Source organism: Schistocerca serialis, chromosome 3 (genome assembly GCF_023864345.2).
Source record: "Schistocerca serialis cubense isolate TAMUIC-IGC-003099 chromosome 3, iqSchSeri2.2, whole genome shotgun sequence".
In the NCBI taxonomy this organism is placed as follows: Eukaryota; Metazoa; Arthropoda; class Insecta; order Orthoptera; family Acrididae; genus Schistocerca; species Schistocerca serialis.
The window spans coordinates 982,144,455-982,171,534 of record NC_064640.1 but is presented as its reverse complement, the minus strand read 5'-3'; the positions used below and the strand labels follow the sequence as shown (position 1 = coordinate 982,171,534).

General features: G+C 34.8%; 1 protein-coding gene across 2 annotated transcripts in view; it reads right to left on the bottom strand.

The window, feature by feature from the left end:
• Positions 1-20,859: 20,859 nt before the first annotated feature.
• Positions 20,860-27,080, bottom strand: part of LOC126471426 (guanine nucleotide-releasing factor 2) — a 396,113-nt gene continuing 389,892 nt past the window's right edge. The window contains exons 17-18 of one of the 2 annotated variants that reach the window (XM_050099569.1): positions 24,847-24,978; positions 20,860-24,579 (exon numbers count right to left, since the gene is read on the bottom strand). In XM_050099569.1, the coding sequence (XP_049955526.1) occupies positions 24,447-24,579; positions 24,847-24,978 (265 nt within the window). In that variant the 3' untranslated portion in view covers positions 20,860-24,446. The remainder of the gene's footprint in view (positions 24,580-24,846; positions 24,979-27,080) is intronic. The other variant, XM_050099570.1, reaches the window with a different exon arrangement.

The window sequence follows — 27,080 nt, the reverse complement described above, 5'->3', positions numbered from 1 at the left end:
CACATTTCTCATGCTATTGAATGATGGAGGTATTTTGTTGTGTTCTTCCAGTCCACTCACCAACTGTTCACTTAAATTTGCAAAATATTTGTTCAAGGTCCCTGCAATTTTTGTTGGGCAGTAAATCATTTATCCTTCATAGCATAAGTTTATATTTTTATATTGTTTAGTTTCATTTGTTGTTTGATTTTTTATAACTTCCCATATAGCTTTAGATTTGTTTTTTGAATTTTCCATGTATTAGTCATTTGCCACTGTTTTAGCTTTCTTTACAACATTTTTGAGGATCCTCTTGTAATTCTTCAGGTAAAAATGAAATTCATGAGGCATGTTCTGTGTCTTTGCTATATTGTGTAATCTTCTTTTCTCTGCACAAGAGATTCTAATACCTGTTGTAATCCATTTGTTCTTTTTGAAGTTAGGTTGACATTTTTGTTTTTTAATGAAAATGCAGCTTCAAAGTATGACATGAAATTTTCCATGAATTTTTCAAACTTTTTGTTAGTATCTTCACAAGTATACACTTCATAGCACGTTTCTTCACTTAGTCTCTGTATAAAAACATTTATTTGTTTGTTAGTGAATTTTCTTGTTTCTTTTACAAGTTCCTCTTTCTCATTTGTTTCACTTGGGGTGTGTAAAGCAATAAACTGTGCATAGTGATCACTGAAGCCAGTATTACAATTTCTGGCACAGAAATTGTGATTTACATTTGTATTTATTAATATTTGATCAATTGTTGAGCTAGTTGTTGGTGTAACTGTTGTAGGAGAATCTATGGTGGCTTTTATGTTATATGTTTCCAGTAGGGCCATTAAGCTTTGCTGGTCTTTTGAGATTTCTTGAAAATCAATATTAAAATCTCCACATATGATCACTGTTTTGTTGAAGTTTTTTTTATAGTATTTAAAGCTGCTTCTAGTTGACGACAGAAATCATTTAAGTTCCCATCAGGGCTCCTATATAGGTGTGAGAATGTGTGATGAATGTCTTAAATTACAGAACCCATCACTCTCATTCCAAATTTAACACTTTGAGGACCAGCCACCTGACAAAATTCTGGGTCCAGAGCACCAGTCATATATGCCATTGAGCAATATTCAAAATTTCACTGACACATTTGCATTTGATATATCTTAAAGGGTAACACACACTTAAAAAGATCAAGCTTCAAAGTTAGTTTTTCACATTTATTTCACAAATTACAAATCATTCAGTAACAAGGGCAAAAGGAATACTTAAAATTCAAAGTGCTCAACGAAACTTGTATTCAGCCAGGTAACCCACAAAATGTTCAATGCACAGAAATGAAGAAGTAAGATTTATAATCGGGCTTGTAATAAATATTCAGATGCTACAATTGTAGCTGTTCTCTTAGGATCCTGCCTAATTGCGCGCGCGCGCGCCCGCACACACACACACACACACACACACACACACACACACACACACACACACACACAAAGAAATTTGTATATTAATTAAAACCATTAACTTATACCATTTGTGTGTCGGCACTACTTAGCAGTGAGGTTACTATTGGCTGACTAAATCATGTGTCCTGTGCACTGAATATTTTCTGTCATTGACTGGTGAGATCATGTGACATGAGCTATATTGGTTGGAAATAGCATGTCACACAGTGAAAACTCAGTTTCAGTGCTTTGGAAGCTACCATACAGTATTTGGTATAAATCGTAACAAAAATGGGCAGTATACGTGTTGCCGCACATCAAAGATCTTTCCAAAACACGTTTTTTGCTGCATTTTGTTTCCTAAAGTGCCGTGAAGTTCTATGCTGGTGTTTAAAATCGTTACCATTCAAAGGATTGGAGCTCCGAGGGAAAGTGTATTTTCACCTGGTAAAAAGTGTATTTTTAACTGGGAAACCTGGGATTTTCCCCCCCTCCCTTGTCTGCATATACATCTTGCTCCTGTTGTTTTCCACATATTTTAATGCTGATTTTGGTATGGGCCAATAAATGTAAAATGTTGTGACATCACACTTTTGCCCATCCTGCTTAAAAGACATTTATTTATTTATTCTTTGCCCATGGACTCCAGCTGAAAAGCCAGCTGAGAGTATTGGGTGTGTCATACAGTAGGCTATTAACATCAAACTTGATTTCATTATATATAAATAAAACAAATAATTAAACAGAAATAGTCTATAAGCATACAAAGGTATTACATGTTTCACATTATATATACACACAAATCCAAACAACATACAGAAATGATAATTTTTAAAGGTACATTTCAGTAATGATATAATGTATTTAAACACCATCTTAGTATTCAATTAAACTGTATATACATTTCTCTGTAAGATATAGTTTCAAATGATTTTTAAAACATTTTAGGTCTGTTTCTTTTTTAATTATTCTGGGGAGTTTATTAAAAAGCCTTTTGCCTGCTTCTTCAGGAGCAGTATTTATTTTATTTATTTATTTATTCATGTTCCATAGATCTGGTATACAAAAGAATTGCATGGATATGGAACGAATCACAATATAAATTAACACAGTAGCCTACTTGTATATGCTAACAAATGTAAATTGCAATTGGTGTATAAGAAACAAAGTATGTTAATAGTTACAGGCTTAAGCATTTTCTGTGGTAAAACAGAGGTATAAAACGATAAAATAATAAATTACAATTTTCCATATTACAAACTATACATTAGCAGGAATTTGATAGTGCCAATTGCCTGAACACGAATTCCCATACTGGTGTAAGATGTATTAAGTTACAAAGTGGCAATAGCAAATATTAGAAGTAAAGTATTACATCTAAGTTACAATGTTACATTAAAGAATTAATTAAGAGAGTAAAATGCTTTTTCCAGAAGATATTCCTTCAATTTACTCTTAAATTTTGGCATTTCACTGGTAAGATTTTTTTATGTCAGACGGGAGTGCATTAAACACCTTTATGCCTGAGTAGTATACTCCCTTTTGTATCAGACTCAAGTTTTTTCTGTCAACATGAAAGTCATGTTTTGTTCTTGTGTGATAGTCATGATACGAAGTATTGGTTTTGTATGTGTGTAGGTTCTTAGCTGAAAAGCACATAAGGGATAAGATATACTGTGAGCTCGTTGTTAATATTTTGTGTGTTTTAAAAAGATTTCTGCATGAATGATTCCTGTTAACTCCACTTATAATTCGAATTGCTCTTTTCTGAGTTACAAATACTTTATTTACCATTAGTTGGTTACCCCAGAATATGAAGCCATAGGATAACAATGAATGGAAATAGCCAAAATAAACAGCCTTAACAGCATCACTATTAGCAGTTGTTGCTATAATACGTAGAGTATAAGTTGCTGAACTAAGTCTTTTTCTCAAGTCCAAAACATGGCAAGACCAATTTAATTTATTGTCAATGTGGAGGCCTAAAAATTTTGTCGAATGAACTTGATGTACACTCCTGGAAATGGAAAAAAGAACACATTGACACCGGTGTGTCAGACCCACCATACTTGCTCCGGACACTGCGAGAGGGCTGTACAAGCAATGATCACACGCACGGCACAGCGGATACATCAGGAACCGTGGTGTTGGCCGTCGAATGGCGCTAGCTGCGCAGCATTTGTGCACCGCCGCCGTCAGTGTCAGCCAGTTTGCCGTGGCATACGGAGCTCCATCGCAGTCTTTAACACTGGTAGCATGCCGCGACAGCGTGGACGTGAACCGTATGTGCAGTTGACGGACTTTGAGCGAGGGCGCATAGTGGGCATGCGGGAGGCCGGGTGGACGTACCGCCGAATTGTTCAACACGTGGGGCGTGAGGTCTCCACAGTACATCGATGTTGTCGCCAGTGGTCGGCGGAAGGTGCACGTGCCCGTCGACCTGGGACCGGACCGCAGCGACGCACGGATGCACGCCAAGACCGTAGGATCCTACGCAGTGCCGTAGGGGACCGCACCGCCACTTCCCAGCAAATTAGGGACACTGTTGCTCCTGGGGTATCGGCGAGGACCATTCGCAACCGTCTCCATGAAGCTGGGCTACGGTCCCGCACACCGTTAGGCCGTCTTCCGCTCACGCCCCAACATCGTGGAGCCCGCCTCCAGTGGTGTCGCGACAGGCGTGAATGGAGGGACGAATGGAGACGTGTCGTCTTCAGCGATGAGAGTCGCTTCTGCCTTGGTGCCAATGATGGTCGTATGCGTGTTTGGCGCCGTGCAGGTGAGCGCCACAATCAGGACTGCATACGACCGAGGCACACAGGGCCAACACCCGGCATCATGGTGTGGGGAGCGATCTCCTACACTGGCCGTACACCACTCGTGATCGTCGAGGGGACACTGAATAGTGCACGGTACATCCAAACCGTCATCGAACCCATCGTTCTACCATTCCTAGACCGGCAAGGGAACTTGCTGTTCCAACAGGACAATGCACGTCCGCATGTATCCCGTGCCACCCAACGTGCTCTAGAAGGTGTAAGTCAACTACCCTGGCCAGCAAGATCTCCGGATCTGTCCCCCATTGAGCATGTTTGGGACTGGATGAAGCGTCGTCTCACGCGGTCTGCAAGTCCAGGACGAACGCTGGTCCAGCTGAGGCGCCAGGTGGAAATGGCATGGCAAGCCGTTCCACAGGACTACATCCAGCATCTCTACGATCGTCTTCATGGGAGAATAGCAGCCTGCATTGCTGCGAAAGGTGGATATACACTGTACTAGTGCCGACATTGTGCATGCTCTGTTGCCTGTGTCTATGTGCCTGTGGTTCTGTCAGTGTGATCATGTGATGTATCTGACCCCAGGAATGTGTCAATAAAGTTTCCCCTTCCTGGGACAATGAATTTACGGTGTTCTTATTTCAATTTCCAGGAGTGTATATCTTGATCATTACAGTGTAGACTTATGTCGTCCTGAACTTTGTGAGACCCACCAAAATGTATAAAATGTTTTTTTTTTTTTAGATTTAAAGTTAGGCTGTTGCATCTGAACCACTTATGGAGGTCATGGAACACCAAGTTGGCAGATGATGCAATATCATTTTCAGGTGTTTTTTCAATTACAAGGGATGTATCATCTGCAAAAAGAGTAAATTTGATGGTAGCCTTAGAACAGTGAGGAAGGTCATTAATAAAAATAAGAAAGAGCAAAGAGCCAAGCACCAAACCTTGCGGCACGCCTACACTAACTGTTTTCCAGCCAGATGAAGCTATTGAGCCATCTTCATGATTCAGCAATACCCTCTGCTTTCTGTCAGTCAGGTATGATCTGACCCACATTCCCACTGTGTCAGTTAAACCATAATAGGCTGCTTTTGAAAGGAGGATTTCATGGCTCACACAGTCAAAGGCTTTGGTTTAGTCACAAAAAATACCAACTGAAGCCAATTTATTGTTCAGTGCTTCTAGAACATTATTAGTAAAGGAGAATATGGCATCTTCAGTTGACAGGCCTGATTGGAAACCAAATTGGCATTGACTAAGAGCCTTGTGGAAATTCAGGCGTTCTACAATTCTCCTATGCATCAGTTTCTCGAGAATTTTGGAGAAGCATGTTAAAAGGGATATAGGGCGGTAGTTAGAAGCATCAATTTTTTCCCCCTTCTTGAACAATGGTTTCACATCGGCATACTTCATTCTATCAGGGACAATACCGTGTCGAAGGGATTCACTAAATATATGGCAAAGTATTACACAAATGGCATTATGACAATGTTTAAGCACCTTAGTGGAGATATTATCAAAGCCAGATGACATTTTGGTTTGCATTTTAGTGATGATCTTTTTCACTTCACTGACTGTAACTGGGGCTATGAGCATTTGATTAATTTTGCACAGACCAGATCCTTTCAGAAGGTCCATAGCCTCATTGCCTGAACCCCCCAGTTTTCTCAGAAGCTGTTAGAAAGTGCTCATTTAAGACTGTTGCAACTGCATTCATTTCTTTAATTAAATTACCACACTGTCATAGACAGTTTTAGATTTCTGTTTGTCATGTAGTAATTTTCATTTCCTCTTGTACCGTGTTTGTGTACATCTTTATTTAGGAAGTGTTTATCGCTTGACCTTATCGCCATTATGCTTTGGTATATGTACAGTGAATATACTGTCATAATATTACAGTGTACAAAAGCCAGTACCTAGTCAATCTGGTAAGATATATCATACTGCAACCACATAGTTTGCTCATAGGCACATGTTGTTTTGTTTCCTTTTATACCCTTTTCGTTTGACAGAAATCTGTTGAAGGAATTATGCCTTGATGTTGATCATTCATCTCTGAATGCATTTGTATTGTCTATTCCATTAGTAGATTGTAACATGGTAATATTAATTCAAAAAAGAATTGAGTTAGTTGTTTGGAGAGAGATTTAGTCTATTGCTTTTTGAAGTGAATTTATTGGGAGAGAATTAATCTAGTAAGGTTAAATAAATGAAATGTACATATCTAGTGCTGTTTAAAAAGGAAACTGTTGCAGTATCTTTCCATTCTAAAGTTGTGTCATTATGGAGCTGAATGCCTCATAGAAAATTCTTCAATGCATACATCGAAAATCGATGCTAATAATGTTAACACAGCAATTCAATCTGTATTGCATGCCAGTTCAGTAAATCAAACTTCAGTTTTTAACAATAATGGAGTTTTTGGTTGGAAAAATGTGTAAAGAAGGGACCCACCCCCCTCCCCCTTTCCTGTCCCCAGCAGAGCAGTTTAATTCAGTTGCTGATGAATGTTGATCATCAGATATAATTACAGCAATCTCTCAGAAGTTTCAGTTTATATTCTGTAATTTGCTTAGTTACTTATTCCTCCTGGTTCATGTTCACATTCTCTTTTGATTTACAAAGAGATCAATGATATAATAATCCTTTCCATCTACTCCTCTTTTGCTTCCTTCCTTGGTCATACTAATGCTTCATTAAGGTAAAAGCCTGTTGTCATTTTTAAAAATAAATTTGTGTTTCAGATGAAAGAAGATCAGTTAATGGTGCAGGTGGACCAGCATATGTTTCAGCCTCCAATTCAAGTAGTTTAGACACAGACTCAAGCACTTCAAGTCTTCCTAGTAACTCATCTGACACTAGTGATTCAGAAGCAGGTTAGGTGATATTAGAAACTGTAAGAGTTTCTGATCTGAAGACTTGTATGTGTTATCATTGTCAGTTCCATAGCATTGTTCAGATTCAGATGGAACATTGGTGATACCAAGTATCTGACATAACATGTTCAATATCTAAGTTACTCATTTTTGTACTCACATCTTTTGAGATAATGAAATATTCTTCTTATGTAAGTTCACATACTGTGATATCTTCTGTAGAATTGCACACTCTGCAGCTTTTTCCACATTTTTACTGGTTCTGATGGCATGGTTATTTCCCATCTTTCATTATAGCCCTTCTCTACCAGACTCTGTATTTATGACATTCCAGTTCATAGTCAGTATTTAGGGTTTGTTAGTCAGTAGTTGTTTCACTGTCTATTATTATTATTATTAGTGATTCTCAACAAAGAAGGGAACGACAGTAATGTTTCTTTAAAATTACTGTTGAATTAAGTATTTGTGCCTGAATGAAGAAGATCTATGCATTTGCCATGTTTTGAATAAAATAACTGCCGCACTTCCTCCATTTCTGTGGATGACTGAAGTAGGAATACCTCTATTTATCCCTGTGGATGTGCTAATACATAGTATTCCTCTCAAAAAATGTAATCTTTTCATTATTCTGGCATGCAAGCTATCATAAAATTGTTCTAAATGTCTTCAGAACTTAACAAGCAAAACTTTGATATAAACTTATTTTAATGAAGACAAAATGTTTACATTTTGAGATAATCTGGCAATGATTGTGTAATAGTTCTTTTTTCTACTGTCCAACTTTTGTAACTGCTTGCATTTCAGATTTGTGATCCTCATAAAACATTTAAAAGGCGATACTGCATCGTGCTATAAGGTAAAAAGGAACCAGCTCTCTCAACCTCAAGGATTTTGTGTTAAGTATGCTACAGAATAGATAAAATAGTTGTGAGTGGTTATAGCATATGTGACTCTAATTTTCAACACAGTAACTTTATATGTTCTCTCATTGCTTCCTTATGGACTTTTTTACTGCCAAATGCTATTGATCAGTATATGTTCTACTGGTTGCTGCAGATTCACATTCACTTCCGCGAAGTACTTGTGATGAGATTAGTATTTTCAATTATTGTTGATGCAGGATCAAATTTCAGGGAAAATTAGTGTTATTTCTATCTTATTTATTTTTATTTTCATTTAGTATGCTTTTGGTTAATCTGTTATTCTGTATTTTATTCAATAGCCAATATGAATAGCTTGATGGATGTTGTGACAGTTGAATCAGTAATTATTTGAGTAGTTGTACATATTGATCATCTTTTTCATGAAGTTCATCTCAGGCAATTTCATATAATAAAAGCACCATGTAAGCAGTTTTATGTAATAACCAGCAACTTGTGTGATAAGTTTTGTCTATTGCATTGATATCTTTAGTTGACAAACATACTTTATTATTTGAGGGTTGTGAATAAATGTCTCTGTGAATTATTTTTTTATGTGAGTAATATCCAGCAAAGCAGGACAGCAGATCAAATGCTCTGTGTTTAGAGACCTATTGAAGACTAAGAAAGTGAAGTGTATGAACCACATTTAAACAATTACAAAAAGAAAACAATGATAAGCAATAGGTATCTGCTAAGCATGTAATCATGACTCGAAGCAAGGTACATTTGTATGGCTGTGAATGTAATAATGCACGCATAATTGAAACTGTGTCTTCGAAGTTTGGGGTTGCTGGATTTTGAATTCTTATTTTTGCAACACTAAAAATATAGGTGTAATATGCAATGATTGTAAACTTGGTTCATGATTACTATAAATTTACAGATTACTTTTTAGGTGTTTATAGAAACTTTTGTACATTTCATTTTTTGTAAACATTTTACTAAGATGTGTATATGACTCTTTAATCCGTGGAAATAATTGTGCAGTTTAATTGCTATGCATGAGGATGAGTGTGTGTACTTGTTCATCTACATGTTGTAAATTAGACACCTATATTTTCCCAATTCATTTCCCCTACCAGCTATGCAAGCTGTGCACAAACAATCTTTTTAACATAGTTCATGCTCTTTTTTTCTTTTTTTGCTTGCACATTTAACAACTAGCTGATAGGTGTTTTATGAAAGATGTGTTCACCCATAAGAATGCATGTGGTAGCAATGGAATACGACACCTGTGGTAGAACTGGCAACTGCAGATTTATTATAATTTGTCTTCTCACACAAGCACACTCCTTGCAAAAATACCAGCACAGCCAAAAGTACCATGAATGAGTTCATGCTGTTTCTCATATTTTTAAGACCAAAGCTTCTTTTCATAGAAACAGCACACACACACAAAATGACTATTTTTTGGGGAAGGGGTGAGACAATCGAAGGCAGAAGTCAGATAGTACAAGGTAATTTTTTTTCTCTCTCTCCATAAAACATTAGACCATCAGATGACAGTGGGGTGTCCTCTGTACTTTTTAATGATGATCTTTGCCATCTATGCTGGTGATACATCATTTTTAGTCCTGTGCTGTTAGATAACTATTCCAGTTAGTATGTCTTCTGTGATTCACTTCTTAGACTACACTCTTCATGCCAAAAAAATCTAGAAAGAACAAAATGTAACTACTGTAATATGATGTTAGGCTTCATTGAGTGGAGAATAGAAATTCAGAACATGGTGGCATTGTCCTGTATTTTGTTATAAATCTGCCTCTGAAGAATCAGTTCATCCTGCTCTCAGTACTCCCAGTACTGTGCCCAAGGTTATACTTTTCAGTAACTGCAGTTTGCAAACAACCAGTCAGCACTTTATGATGAGACTTGTCCCCATTATTCTGACTGTATGTTTTAGATTTGACCTTCTATACTTCTTTATGTAAGTCTAAGCGTGTCATTTTCTTTGCTTTTAAGTTAATGAATTAATGATTTTCTTATGGTAGGATACTCTAATATGACAACCCTGTACAGTAGATTTATGATGAAGAAATAATCTCCCAGGAACTGTGCAGCATGTGGCACACAGTGCTACAAATATTAAGTGGCATTCCATGTGCAGGTGTTACAGTCTTTGAAATATGGAATGGATTTACTGTCTTCTCAAATTTCTTCATTTTCAAGCTATAATGTTAGAAGAGTCATGATGTACTGAGTGATCATTAACAGAGCTTAATTTAAAGTTCATGGTTCATTTAATGAACATTGTGTAATTTCTGCTTTTAATATCAGCAGTGGACAATCAGCTGTTCAAACAGCAAATTTTTTGTGATCTATTTTGAGGAAGGCAGTTGTGAAATGTTTACAATAAGCAAATGACTTTAAAAAGCAGATCATATTTCTGTGTGAGACACTAAAACATATTGAACTCCAATGAGAGTTGTAATTTGTTCTTTGTACGCACAAGTTATTCAATTAGAAGAGTCATGATGTACTGAGTGATCATTAACAGCTTCAATTAAAGTTCATGATTCATTTAATGAACATTGTATAATTTCTGCTTTTAATAACAGCATTGAGACAACAATAGGTAACATTAAATATATTGTGACATTGTTGCTAGTACAAAGGAATATTAGACCATATGCAGAAACTCATTGGAAAATGTTCTGCTTTCAGCTGTGAACAACAAGTTAATTGACATTGAAGTGTTATAGCAAAAACGTCCTCCTCCTTCCCCCGCTCAAACATTTTTGTGTTGATACAGGAACTGATATTATAAAGTACTGGAAAATGAGCACAGTGAGCCCAAGATAGAGGTACATCAGTTGAACATGAACTGAAGAGTGATGCAAAGTGCTGATGTGAAAACGAGCTACAAACATTGAGGCAACTAAAACTGACTAACGAGGAGTTACAGTAACAGTAAATTGAAGGAAGCACCTAGAAACAAGACAGAATGCAGGAAAAAATGAAAATAATTTAACCATGATTGATGAAAGCATTCCTGTTAGGGATTTCTTCATACTAGTTCAGCTTTTATTGCACTGATCAGTGCTTCTGATCAAACTGTGTATTACTTTACAAATAATAGCAGTACCTGGATTCTTAAACATAGATAAAAATTAATATACCCCTAATGCAGATTGCCTAACATCATGTTTCATAAGGGGAATCGAAATTTTATCTTTCTGTTTGTGGGTAATGCTATCAGTCAAGCCATTGAACCACATTTCATGGCCTGATTAAGAATCTCAATTTGCATGTCAATGGTTCATTGGCTCTGAGCACTATGGGACTTAACTTCTGAGGTCATCAGTCCCCTAGAACTACTCAAACCTAACTAACCTAAGGACATCACACACATCCATGCCCGAGGCAGGATTCGAACCTGTGACTGTAGCGGTCGTGCGGTTCCAGACTGTAGCACCTAGAACCGCTTGGCCACCGCTTTGCATGTGTTTCTCTCCTAAATCTCCAAACCTGGAATGAAGCTGTGAGGTATGTTCAGAAGGCTCTGCTCTTAAAGAGATTTACTGCCTATAAAAATCAAATATCTTGGTTAAATCCCAATCGGGCAACCTGTTGATAAATTTCTTTATTGTGTACACTACACAGAGGAGTCGAAGGTCTTTCCAGGCAAAAATAAATAAACAAAAAATAAATAAAAAAAGCAGTATACATAATTTAATCTGTCTCTAGATGTAGTAAATGATGACCATTCTCATTGGACTTGCTGTTTACATGTCAGTCAGTATTTGCGTAAGTTGATATGACTGACAGGAAGTAAAACATTAGACAGCGTTATACATATTTGTCTGAAGTTTCTTCGTATTGAGGACAATGGTGGCAAAAAGTCTCTGGTGAAATACAAATAATGGAAGCAGTAAATGTAGGAACCTGATGTATAGTTGAGTTGCCAATAGGTACCTACACGAGGTTGAGAATGTTTCTGAACTTTGGATGAATCCTTCAGAGCTAACAGAATCCACATACACTTGCTCAGTAACATTGTCTCAGCAACTAAATTGTGCTATTGCAGCGTAGTCAGTGGGAAAATGTAGTGGGCAGTTGTAAGTGGATTATCTCTGGAGGAGGATTTGTCTGAAACCTCAACAAAATTCTCAGTCTTCTTTATATGTCTATCAATGACTCACCACCTCAGCTATATGATGAGTTGTTACCTTTCTCCCTTCCATTATTTTTTATTACCTGTTAATATACGATGTTTCTGCTTGTGTCTGTATATGTGCGGATGGATGGGTGTATATGTGTGTGTGTGTGGGGGGGGGGGGGGGGGCGTGCGAGTGTATACCTGTCCCTTTTTCCCCCTAAGGTAAGTCTTTCTGCTCCTGGGATTGGAATGACCCCTTACCCTCTCCCTTAAAACCCACATCCTTTTGTCTTTCCCTCTCCTTCCCTCTTTCGTGATGAAGCAACCGTGGGTTGCGAAAGCTTGAAATTTGTGTGTGTGTTTGTGTGTTTTTTTTTTTTAATTGTGTCTATCTACCAGTGCTTTCTCGTTTGGTATGAGTGATACTTCATAAAACAGGAAAAAAATTACCACTCAACATGTCAGAGAAAATTGTGCTTTACTTTGAAGCTTAGATTTTGATTTTATGTTCTGAACAAAGATCATTCAAATGTCAACCACTGCTTTGAACATGCTGACACCCACGCTGGCTCAGATTGTCGATCACTGAGTCAATATAACTTTGTAGGGATGTAGGCCCAAATCCTTTTGGAAGATTCGTGAAGTTTTCTCAGATAACCACAACAGTTCAGATTGTCTTGAAACTGAAACATTTGGCTCTTTCTCAATACTGACAGCTACTGCTGTGATAATTGTCCTCAGTTTTTACTTTACTTTGTCAGCTTCACGTAGAGTGAAATCCTGCTGAAACTTTGTCACCCAAAAAAGATTATACACTAGACATTACAATTTTAGAAAATATCACTCATAATTAAAATGGTTCCAATGGCTCTGAGCACTATGGGACTCAACTGCTGAGGTCATTTGTCCCCTAGAACTTAGAACTAGTTAAACCTAACTAACCTAAGGACATCACACACATCCATGCCCGAGGCAGGATTCGAACATGCGTCCGTAGCGGTCTCGCGGTTCCAGCCTGCAGCGACTATAACAGCACAGCCACTTCGGCCGGCCACTCATAATTAAAGACCCTGTATATATCTTATGTTAATCCTCAATATGAACAAATAACTGCCTTTGTTGGAATAAATATTTATTAATATTTTCTATGTGTGTTGCATTTTTCTTAGTGCTTGGTACTGAAGGTGCTTATGCCACTGTATTTTAGCACCATGGGTTTGAAAGCTGACTTATTATATTACTAGCAAATTGCAAGGAACAACAATATATGCAACAGTATTGAAATACTTGTTATCTTCCCTAGGAACTAAGTTTCAGAGAATCTACTTCTTGTCATTTCTATAATGTTCGTAAAAATTTTAGACTGTGTTTTAAATAAATCTTTTTCTCCAATTTGTGTGGAAGAATAGGAAACTGTGGTATTTTATTTGAAATTGTGTGGTATTTATACTTTTCTGCAAGCCCTAAATGTAATTTTTTATGATTGGAAGGAACTGATTGTACACACTTCAATATTATCAAATTAAGAAAAGACATAATATCTATTTTGTTTAGTTATTTATATAATGCTGATGATGATGTTCGGTTTTTGGGGCGCTCAACTGTGCAGTCATCGGCACCTGTAAGAAGTCCCAATTTTACACAGTCCAATTTTTGTCACAGTCCAATCGAGCCACTGCCATGAAGGATGATGAAACGATGATGACAACACAAACACCCAGTGCCTGGGCAGAGGAAATCTCCAACCTGGCTTTGTTCCCATGACGAGTGGGAAACTCACAGAAACATTGCTACGAGACAACACTGTCACTTGGCTGATGTCCCAAGAAGATTTCATCAATGAAAGACTTCTTTTCCAAATGGCAGTTCATCTATTTACAGTGACGCAGTCAAATGTCTGTATAACTCTTCTAAGTCATTGGTTTTATAAAGGCATATAGGACATCCTGATACCGAGTATCAAATATGTAGCTGATCAGTTAATTAAGCATAAACTTTAAAAAAATTAAGAATGTGCCAAGAAAGGGGACAAAACTGAAATTTTAAATAACATTACAGCACAAGTAACTCATAAATTGTATTTAGCATTTCCATCACAGAGTACAAAAAATTCATAACAGAAAGCTACATAACGACAGTATAATTACAAAAATATTTTACACAGTATTATACAATATAAAATCAGATAATGATGCAGCAAATTATACCTGCTAATAAGCAAAAATAATTTAACTTTCATAAAATTTTAATTATTAACAAAATATTAATGATACTTCTACAGAGTGTAAGAAGTTGAAAGAGCACCAATTACATTCAAGATGTTCATAAAAAATGAGAAAAAGCTGCTCACAAGGGGAATGTAACTTACATTGGTGCCTACATTGTACATTTACTACTATTGTTTCCACAGTCAGGATTCAGAGTTCATTATGACACATGACCTACAGTTAATTGCCACTGACAGTGTACCACCAAGTTTTGTTAACCCACTGTCAACAACAATCATCATAAATAACAAGTAGTTCTTATCTTTTAGTAATATAATTTACAGCAAATATTAACATACATGACTTTTCAGAAAATTAGGCCTTTACACAATAATGAATCACTCATAATGACTAAATGAAATATACACAATTAAAATATAAAAAGCGTTGCTATTTTTTGTCTTTAATTGTAGGGTAATAAGTTACATGTTCTTAAGTTCATGAAGTTCTATTGTGGTTTTAGAAAGAGGAAATAAAAAAGAGAAAAGGAATTTATTCATCTATTAATAAGATTTTGTAATTCACATCCATAATAGAACACTAATAATTGATTTAGGGTGAAAAGGAAGAGTGGAAAACAGATTATTATAAACATGCACACACATACTAATAATATTGTATTAAAATGAGCTACATGCTTAATGGTTTACATCTCACATCACATATGAATATATATTTTGTTCACAACATTAAAAACTCTCAAACACAGTTGTTCTTCAATAAATTAAAAGGAAAATAATTATTTTCTGCTCTTAATGCTAAGGAAAGATAAATCTTAAAACTAAATGGCAAAATATCAACACAGGTACAAACACCTCTGAATTTACTTTGGAGAAGGGTAAACCATACTTGTTAAACACAGGGTTGTGTGCACTTAACAAATAAAATTGATAAAAATGTTCAAACCAAAAACTTTGAAAAACATTTTCTATAAAGAAGAGCAATAAATAAAATGTAAGCTGCATTAATTTGTACACATAGTTAAAATATGATTTCTTTAAAATTTATCAATGGTTGAAAATTGTTCCTCAAAATATTCAAGTATTCAATGGAACAAGCTATCACATTTCACACAACCCCACTTCAGTACACTGACATCAGAAAACTGAGTGTCAACCACACTTATCACACTTTGATGATATGATTGAATCTTCACACCAACATATGCACAGAACTATCATTACTGCAATTGTACAACAAAGAATACACATCAGGTGATGCACATATACTCTACTTATAATGTGTTACATGACACATTATTTCTACCTATCTACTTAATTATGATATGACAATGTGTAAAACGAAGAAAGTTTACAAATGGACATCACAAATACACAGGAAGTTATTATTGTAAGTTGCATTATTTATGGTTTTATTTCAAGGTATTGTAACCTAGTTTAAGGAATTCTACTTATATTTATAAATATATCTTCATTATTATTATGAAATTCCTTTGTTACTCATGCTGAAAACAAATTTCTGCATTGGTATTAAAACATCTCATGAATAGGAGACTACATACCATTTCCACAGTGAAACAAAATTACTGGTGGAGTATGAAATTAGTGAAACCTTTATGTATAAGAATTTTCCATACAAGTATTAAAAAATGTAATTCATAAATCTGTAAGAAAAATAGAAGTTATTGCACAATTCTCATAATTCATTAGGCCAGTGACATATTAGGTATCTCAGTACATCGATGTACCAACATTTTAAAATGCTGAGACATCACAATGAGAAATGCGTTACATAATATTTAAATAATAAGAAGATAATAGCACCTGCATAAAAACATACTATATCTGTTTCTGCCTTTGTCATATATTAAATAATTTGAATTTCCATAAAAGATCTGGTTCGTTGCATTGACTTATTGTGCATGATTCCTGACAAGAGTATACAGAACACTACCGAGGAAGAACTTATTATTTACTCTGCACAGGATTCTAATACAAGCAATGTTGACATTAAGTAAATTAACTTAATGCTCTACATCACAAAATACATTAAAGCTTTCTTTCATATGTACTTGTAAATTTCAAAACAAGGCATTCTGGTATCCAAAGAAAATGTTTCAGTTTTCCACATCTACCATTCATAATTAATATACTAAACATCATGGAAATTTCATTCCCAGCAAAACATCAAAGTTACTTTGCATCCAGTGATCTAAATTACTTCCTCAAAGAAAAGTAGCAAGTACAGAAATCAGAATTAACACACTATACGCCCGATTTTAGAACATGTCTTAGAATTTATGGAGAAAATATTCTGTGAAGCTTCCTCCAATACTAACTATAATTTAATATATCTGCTTCTTGAAAGAATTACAGTTTTTATAAGTTGAAACATTTCAACCCTTTAAAACAAATGAAGATTTTCATTTGATAGACCAAACAATAGTACTACTATTGTGCCTTATGGGAAAAATATTGAGCTGAGCCTGGAAAAAAATGTTACGCCATCTGAATTTACAACGAAGACCTACAACAAAACTTTTGTGCCTGTGAGTTAGTAAATCCTAATATGATGTGTGGAAATTACATTCTATTTCTCAATGAGCAGATATTGCAACTGCATTCTTCTGTTAGCTGCTGCTTATCCATGTGGATATTGCACAGGAAAAAAATGGGGGCACATACAAATTTTCATCACATCACACAGGTAAGTGATAACAATTGTTACCAATATAAAATTGATAGTTTATAGGTTTGTATATAGCTTATTCAAGAATACGAGGACAAAACTCTCATATTATTTAAATGCTTGTTGCGTAAAGTCAAACTGAAACAGTTAATGCCACATTAACAAAAAATAACCAATGTGTCAATAATTAAGATAAAAATGTGAAATTGTACCCTCATAGAGAGATATTTCACTTTTTATTTTTAATTATTAAGATGTGTGGCACCCTTTCCCCATATACATGATTTCTAATATCCTTGGACACAAGTGACACAGTCAGCCAAGGCGTGGATACTAAAGCTGAGAGCGGAATGTTGTTGATAATTACAATGCTGAATTATGTATAAATTATTCAAAACGAAGATGAAAAAAAAAAAAACAAAGATAGAAAAAAAAAAAAACAAAGATAGAAGTTTAAAAAAAAATTTCTTTTACTTTCAAGAGCTGCACCTAGGAAATAGGAAGGTGTTTCACATTGACAATGCAATATTTGGAACTTAGGGGAGACAACATATGTGTTTTCCATTTTATGTTCAATATTTCATGAAGGAATATGTGATTATTAAAAGTTTGGCATTTGTATTCTAGTCAGGTTACAAAATTCATTGTTTTGTGGTTTATCTGTATTTCAAGTAATGAACTATCATATTCTAACAATAATTTTCCTTCAGTGATTTTTTCCCACAATTGTACCAAATTATCAAGCTACTTTGGTTATAATACACTGTTGCAAATACAACAGCAATGTGTAAATGTTACAATTTTATGTGGTGCTTAGGAGCACTGCTCTTCCAAACACAGTTTTCTCTCAGAATAAATGAATAATAAACATGGTGGTTACAATAATTATATCTTCCCACATGTCTGGAATCTAGCAGACTAGAGATTTTTATTGTGACTAGACAAAATTGTGCAACATGTTGTTTAATCCACAGTTGTTGCAGCACTAATATATTATTTCTACATGGGAAAAAAATGAAGGATCAAAAAAGAAATTAGAAAATCAAAATCAAAGACTATACATGTCTTTTCCCACACTGCTTACAATAGAATTATCCCACCATTAGTTGTTAATACAATCTTAATTTGTGTTTATTCAATACATTCAAAGTGTCTCACTAGGTGTTCATGATTACTTGCATACTTGTTAGTACTGAGTGATGTAGTGCCAATGTAGTGTATATTACTACAAAAATATGATTAAGAGCATAAGCACAAATTAATTAGTATAAATTGCTCCATTTTTACAGAGTTTAGTAGAATTTTTGCATAAAAAATATTTCACAATGGCATTAGTTATGGACAAACACTTGTAAATGGAAGGAATGAGTTTAACACTAAGATAAATTCTTCACAAATTGTGGGACTCCAACTCATATTCACAGTTTAGTAAGTATATCATATCTGGAGCCAAAATGTATACAAGCTTTTAGATGTTAACAGAATTGGTGCCAAAGGTAAATAAGGAATAAGGCTATAAAACTGTTCATTTTAATCTATGCATCCAGATAAATCAAGATTTCCCATTCTGTATAATGCTCGCCTATTTTATAAAAGTCTTCTTCCTGTAACAATTGTGAATGATAACTTCATACACAACCTTGGCTGATTATGACTGAGCACCATATGATTAAAAACACCACAGGACAGAGATGATAAATCACAATTTACATGTTGGCTACACCGTACTAAATACCACAGTTCTTGTTAATTATCTTCTACAAGTACAATGATCTCTAAATCACAACTACAATCATGAAACAAATTTAATCTGATCTGTAGATGCAAAGACACACACAAACAAAACATGAAACAAAAAGTAACTTTCAGAATTGTAATTTTCTTTACTTGGCAACAGGTAGAAAGGGTTTCAGAACATGAGACATGAGTCTATTTGAGATTAAGTACAAATGTGACTCAGTACCCTCTGTCAAGGGGGATAGGAGTATAAGCCGTGAACCCTCTCTCACCAGATGACGAAACCTTTCGTTCTGAAAGCTGACATCTGGTTCATGTATTTTTTGTGCACTAATTAGCAAACCTCTGATAATTTTTTTCTATCAATATTTGATAGTAATTTTTTAAAATACTGTTGGATGTAGGGAGTCATCAATCTTCTGTATAAACGAATCTTTGATAAATATATGATCAAAAACATATTCATGATAAGATGACTGATTTCATAAAATTCTGATAGCATTTGAGTGTGAAGGCTTATATATGTTTTGAATTTGATGCATATTTCCTGGTAATGGGATATTCTTTAGCATACAGCGCTACAAACACTCAATGCATAAAGGTAAAGGAAACGTTTTCTTTCAGATATGTTCACCTAAAGAATTATGACACAATGATATGCAACACTTATAAATTACATTAACAGAAATCAATACAGAAATACTGATTAGCACCTTCTTTTGAATTAAGCCACAGATTACTATGATTTCTATGTGAGTGAAAAGGCACTGTGCGATAAATATAAATATAACGAACAGAGGAAACAACACAATTCATAAAAGTAGCTGAAGACTCAGTTTTTTAATCTTGGAAGAGATCTGTTCTACAAGATGTACTAAATTGTATTTCGAGAAGCTAAAACATGAATTACAACACTATTCAACAACTTTTAACCTTTTCCATTTTGTTAACAATTTTCCTGATGGAGTCATGCACTTTTCATATTAGTTGACTATATGAGACTTTTCAGGTTGCAGACTAATTGAAAATGTAGAGAGATATATGAGACAATAAACTACTAACAGATGAAATGATACACTGAATATGGAATGAGAAAAGTAATTTTGCTTCAGTTTAGACAATAATAGAAGACTACATCAAAAACATCCATAATAAACAACTAGATACCTGCAACAGCCATTAGTTATATTCGACAAAGAACCAATCACATTTTCAGGCCCAAATGACAGATTTATGCATCTGAGCAGCTTTAAATAAAGCAAACAGTCTATCAAGGATAGTACAGATTTTAAATAGCTAGATAGATCACCAATAAGGTGAGTGTCCTCATATAACCATGAAAATGGTACGGGAAACTTAAAATGTTCACTGATTTTTGTCTGTTTTCTCCACTACTGTTTCAATCTATCATCACAGGCTACAGTCCAGCAGATTTTCAGAAGTGAGAGCTGCAATTTCAGCAAAAAATAAATGCTACAGACTATTTCATTTCTTTAATCGTGATAACGTAGTGCTAACAAATGTATCCAAAACTAATGCAAGCCACTCAAGTTTTCAACACTAACACTGTAGATCTCTAATATTAACTTCATTGTATTCCAGTTCTGTACTGGTAAGTTCACCAATATATAGTAGAACACAGGAACAACAAAAGAAAGAGAAAGGAAGAAATATAAGCAAGGAGCAAGCTCCACTGTAACAGTTTACGCAAGAATGAAGTATTGACCATAAACAATATGAAAAGATTATTTGCTACAATATATGAACAATGAGTTTTGCTAACCTTAATCATAAATATCGTATGTTCTGTGTTTCTAAAGCTCAAATATTTTCTTACATACTTTATTTGCTGCTCTCATCAGTTGCATTAGGAAAAAACAACACACAATTTTTGTTGTTCTGTTATTTTTAAACATTTATTCAACAACACAAAAGGAAAAAAAAAGACACATAATGACTAGCTTCAAAGAAAAAAATCAACTATAAATAAAAATGAATGTGCATATCATTATTACTGAGGCAACAACATGCAGCTAATAAAAAACAAATAAAAATCAAATAATGATAATAATACTATTAATATTAGTATTAATGATGATAATAATAATAATAATAATGAGAAATGCAATATATATGGCACTTTCCTCAAAAGATATAAAATACATGCATTCATCATTCACATACTGTGACATGTAGAAACACAAGGTCCAACAATGGCCAAAGAAAATGTATTATTTACACTAAATTAAAACAACCACTCATATCTTTGTTTTGCATAAATTTTCTTGACTAAACCAGGTTGCATTTCTTTATATATTACCTAAAGACTGAAGTTGTAGTGCATCATGGATGAGGGTGATGCTAGTAGTGCTTTTGAACTCAAAGTTATTACACATACAAAGGATTCTTATTGAGTAATTTGTTTCTGTACTGTCAAATGCAACCTTCATTTTTTTTTATAAACACTCAAAACAGCTTACTGACACAAACAGTATGAAATAAGTAAAACCATGATACTTATTAGTGTACTGGACTGTAATGTTCCACTTAGGCAAATTAAATACGAAATGAAGTAAACACATAACAAGGCTGTTAATGCTACATAACTGGAAATACAAATTTTACCAATGGCTCCAGTTTAGTGTTTCACAGAAGGATAAATCAAACCTTCTAAAGTAGCTAGTATAATAGTTGTAGTCACAAAATATTCCGTCATTTCTGCTATTTACTTTCCAAAATGAGTAAAAAAAAAAATCCGTGAAATATACCAAATACTATCAGCAGTATAAAAAGTTAAAAAATAAAAAATCTCAGTGTATTTCAGAAGAGTACAGTGACAGTAAATGTTCGACAAAATAACTATAAAAATATGACAGTGCTACATACTAATAAAAAAGTATAGAACATCTTTAAGCAAAGGAAAATAAATTATGTCAGTTCAAACACAACATCTTAGAAAAACAACATATTATTTTTAACTCCTCTGCCTCCTTCCCTCTCCTGAATATTTCTACAAATTTCTGTCACGTGTGACAACCTCACAATGACTTACAAATGTTAGATTATTAAGATTATTACCTTTATAGCAATATACACTGAAAAACTATAGTCTTTCTTCAGTCTCAAATGTAGAACAACAAATTGTGGCCCAAAAGATAACACACAATTCTCTCACCATATCAAAGGCAAAAAAGTGTTTGTGTGTGAACTTACTCAAAATTTACAATAAGTAAGGTGTCAGCATAAGCCTGAAACCAACTCTCAGATATGACTACAGCGGAAAAACAAGTGAAATATATACGAGCACTGAACAGTTCAAACTGACATCAGATGCAACAATATACAAACCATTAAGAGTTCATAATGGCACTTAGCACACATTCATATTGACACACCACGTGTGAAATACTGAGATGACACATCTCTTCAATACAATATGGTTAACAGTAAAATGTGTAAAGCTTCAGAATCTTCAGTTCTGACGAATTAAAGCTGCACGGACACTGTGTGGACATAACAGCACAGACATTTCATACTGATGAAAGGAGAAAAAATGTAACATGTTATATAAAGAAAACCCACAGAAAAATTAAATACACTACTATGAATGTTTGAATGATCACATGAAGTGACCATATGTTCATGACACCAGAATAAGGATTCATTTGCGATTTAATGAAGGTCCAGCTGGTCTCATGATATCAAATCATTGCTGTTTAATCAGAGATATTATTAAGAGTATTAAAAACACTCACACAATAAAATGTACGTTGAAAGCACCATTATACAAGTATTGATTTTCTGGAAGTCACAAAGACACCTATTTTATGGTGGTAACTCTAAAACATTTTTGTAATTATCTGCATTCCATGTAAATAACACATGAGAAAAAAGATCAGTAGATCACATTCAATTTCCTTGCAAATTATGAAATCTGATACCTGGCAAAAAAGAAAGAAGGGAGATTGGAGTTTAATGTCCTATCGACAGCAAGGTCATTAGAGATGGTGAATAAGCTCAGGTTACGAAAGGTTGAAAAGGATATCGGCCATGTCCTTTTGAAAGCACCCAGCTGTTATCCACCGCACTGAGACGAGAGATTTACCACCAAATGACCAATTGTCTACAAGTTATCAAATGGTGTGTTCTTTCTACTTTTGCTTCCTCATACATTTTCCATCACAGGACAGAGAAATCAGTTAGCAACAGCAATTCAAAACTCTGAATGTTTATGTTACATGGTATGTGTAATAAAGTAGTTTCTACCTGTGTGAATGGTTGTAACTCATTAAAATTTGAAAACTCCTTTTTTAAGTGTTTGGTACTGAAGTCAAAGGCACACAATTAACAATATGACAACCAGGCTGAAACACACACTCTTAATGGGGATGAAAAGCAACTCTGTAAAAGCTTAATACTATTAAGATGACAATAATTTTTAAAATATCCTTGTAAAGGGACTGTACTGTGACAACTATTCCCATAAACAGCTGCAACAAAGGAGAACGTGATCTGCTCGTATTTACTGTTCTTGCTGACCGTTTTAACAAATTTATGATGCCCAGAGCAGTCACACAAAATACATGCCGAGCAGATGCCTAACTCAAATGGGCATTATGAATACAAATAATATGTAAAAAAGCTACTGAATAGATCAGATACTTTTTTCTTTGGAAATAAACTGCTACATATTCCATTTAGTAAGTGAGAAAAAAATTTACATTTTCGTTACTGAGTATGGATGCTACATTCTTGAACTGATTACTACAACAGCTGCCCAACCACTCACCTCTAACCAGGACACAGAAGATAAAATGAATCTATTGCACCAACAAAACTTCCCAATTTCCTACAAGGTACATGATACTGGAGAAAGCTTTGAATTAATTCTTCAGGAAGCTTTTGGTTCTGTTCCGTAATATTTGCTTGATCAGTGTGACCATAGGTGTACTGTTAAACTTCCAGTGCAAACAATACTTAGTGTTTTCAATATGAGAACACCTTGTTCTCAGCATAATTAATTTCAGATATTAAAAATGAGATGAGAAAGTGAAGATGTTATAACACTCGCATCTTCGAATAAGGTATACTGGAATTTGACTCATAAGCTGCCACTAAGCTTCTCGAGTTTTTTTTCTGTGGGTCCAACAAAGGAAAACAAATACAATAAATCTACAAAAGCAGAATAAGTCTCATTATTGCTAGATACAGACTAAGATTACATTACAAAATTCTTCTAGTTACCAGACACACAATTTTGCCTTCAGGTCTGGCACAGTTAGAGCTGCAAGCACTGGAGCATCACAGAATACAATTTTAAGGACAATGCAAATAATAATAAATTTACAACTGATTGAATGAAAAATTCCCATTAATGATTTTTTACTGAATGTGAAAGTTGGTCCCCCTCAAATGTAAATCATTACATGCTTCAACAACAAAGGTGGAGGAAAACTGAAATTAGCTGCCTGAGATAATTATTTCACTCACATCTGCCATCTTACAAAAATAAATAAATAAGTATACTATCACAAGTACTTGTACATCAGCGATAAAATTATAAAATTGCATACAAAAATATTATTTAACAAGACGACAAAATACATAAAGCATTTTTATGACCTTCAGAACAGCTGTTTAATCAAAATTGCTTCATGTCGGACACGATGTGAGCTGTGATGTAGTTATACTAATGTGAATTCACGACTGGGGCTTCTTCCCCCCTCGTGGTTTAATTGACTCTGAGATCTGCCACATTGCTTCTTCACATAGAAATTCATCAAAATTGTTGAAGAAAGCAATAATTCGATCATGCTTCTTGAAGGAGTAAGTTCTGAAAGAAATGTTTTTAATGTTATACTGTCAGATCATACACAAAACATTCAAAATCTGTAATTTCAGCTACTTTGTGACATAACTGAATTAAAAAGTCTGTAAAAACCAGATAAAAATAAATCAACTGGCTTTACAGCACAATGATGGCAAACGCGTCCTCAAACTAGTGCACTAAAAATTAATATTAATTATAATTAAGTGCTGTATAAATCAAATACATTAACAGAAAGCTTGTGGAGCCTGTGCATGAGTTATTGATACATACCCTTTCTTGAATCTCTTCATATTTTCCACAATATGAAACTGCTGCCATCGTTTTGAGAAATTAATTGCACCCTCAGGCAGGTAATCATTGTTGCCAATGTGAACAAATGTCAGATCCTGAAGAACTAGGCCACTGTAAAGAACGAAAATTGTTGAGTAATCATAAGACTCTTGGTATATCACAGATATTAGGTGAAGAATAAAACTGGAATTGGGTAACTGATGCCGCGTGAATGAAGCCTCAGCAATACACATCACAGGCAAAACTGTATGGGTTACTATCTGAAGGCAAGTTGAAAAATGTTTAATTTTCATACCTATAACTTTCAATTTCTTCCTTAAATTCAAACATAACCATCACTCACAGATTAGGCCTTACAAAGAGAGGTTCCCAACACTGGGGTTGCCTTTTTGAAAAAATTTATACAGCGATGTAGGTTAAGGTGCAAGGAATCACAGCCTGCAGTCATTTCCATTGGTGGGATCTTGTAGGCAGGTAACAAAAATTAGAAAATAAATTTAAAAAAAATTAAGACTTTCTCTTAATGCAGTTTTAAAAATAGACTGGTAAGCGGAAGTTCTGAAAAATGTTGGTAGGTGCTGCCACAACTAACTTCTGCAATCGAATATATGTAGTGCTACACACGCATGCTTTGCAGGCACAAAGATAAATACTGGCACCAAAACCTCTGCATCAGTAAATAAATTAAAAACAAGGTAGAAGACGAATGTAAACATTATGCCATATATTCTTTCGTGTTTGCTGTTATCTCATTTAAATCCTGTCTGCCTAATGAACTACGAAACTAGAGTGAGTATAGCGTCCCCAGTGCCAAATTTTTTATCATGTAGCTGTAAAATAATAATTTCTCTGTGTAGGTTTAGATTGCAAAGAAATAATTTATGACAGAATGATCTAAAGAGACGACAAGATACGCTCTTTTGTTAATTTTTTAGTCGACTTCACTTCTTCTTTTGTCTTGAATGTGTCTAGAGGGACATCTTGCGTGTGCTGACGAATGTAAGCATATTTGTATGAGTTAAGCATATAATATACTGATTTAATATTATTGTGCACTTTTAATTTGTAAGAGGTGATCCCGATTTCATGTCCGCCTTCCTTGAATTAACCTGCATTCAAGTAATTTACAGCTCAACAATCGCAGCGGCCGATGCAGCCAACGATGCCATTACGTGGCGATATTAACTTATGAAAAATTAGCGGAAGCTGAAAACTCGCCCGCTATTAGCATAATATTAATTTTTCTCCACAGCCGCCCGACGTTGCAGAAATACTTAGCTTTAAGATTCTTATTTTCAGTACCATAGCCGAGACCCAGAGCTAGGACTCTGACTACAATACAATTCTTAACGGAGGTAAGAAAAATACTCTCGCGCATGTGTGGGCCGCAATTTTAATTAATAACTAAAGATCTTTTGCTTTAAAGTGAACTGACTAGCCGAGGAAATAAATATGAAAAGTTTATTACATTGTTCAACTTAAATATCATTTTTATTAAGGCCCACCACGTAAGTCGGCAACAATCAAAAAATAATAATAACAATAATAATATATACATTAAATTACGACGGCCGACGGACGTGAGATTGGCGCCGCAACTTTGGGGCCCGATTAATATGATTCTATTGTAATGAATGTAATTATGTATGTGTCTAATTGTTGTAAAATATTAATGCTTGTATGAATTCTTTTACATGTACAACAACAAAACCACACCCTGAGGAGATCTGGAGAGGAAAAAGTGTAGAAAAGAAAAAGGATTGCGAGAAAGAAAAATAAGTAAGGTAAGGCCTATTGTGCAAGCATCCTGTGTAGCTCTGTGCGGAATATCGAACCCATGTGCACATGAGATACCTTCGGTGTTTTGTGTATTTGTGTGTTTATTTTTGGAGGGGATAATTATTCGTTTTGTGTATTTAATGTTTATTTTTGGAGGGGATAATTAATCGTGTGTGTATCAGTGTTAAAGATTTGTCAGTGGCTTAAAGTGAATTTAGTATGGGTAAGATAGGACAACCTAAAGCATCCGTACCAGAAGAACAAAATTCTGTTAATATGGAAAGTGAGGATCATTTGCAATACGTAAACGAATCCCAAGCCACCGCCTCGGATAACATAATTTCCGGAGTGGGGGGCGAGGATCTGTGGTCGGTGAATGACGCTCCACGGCAGAATGGGAATAGAGTAACAACTCCACTGCCTGGGCAGGGGGG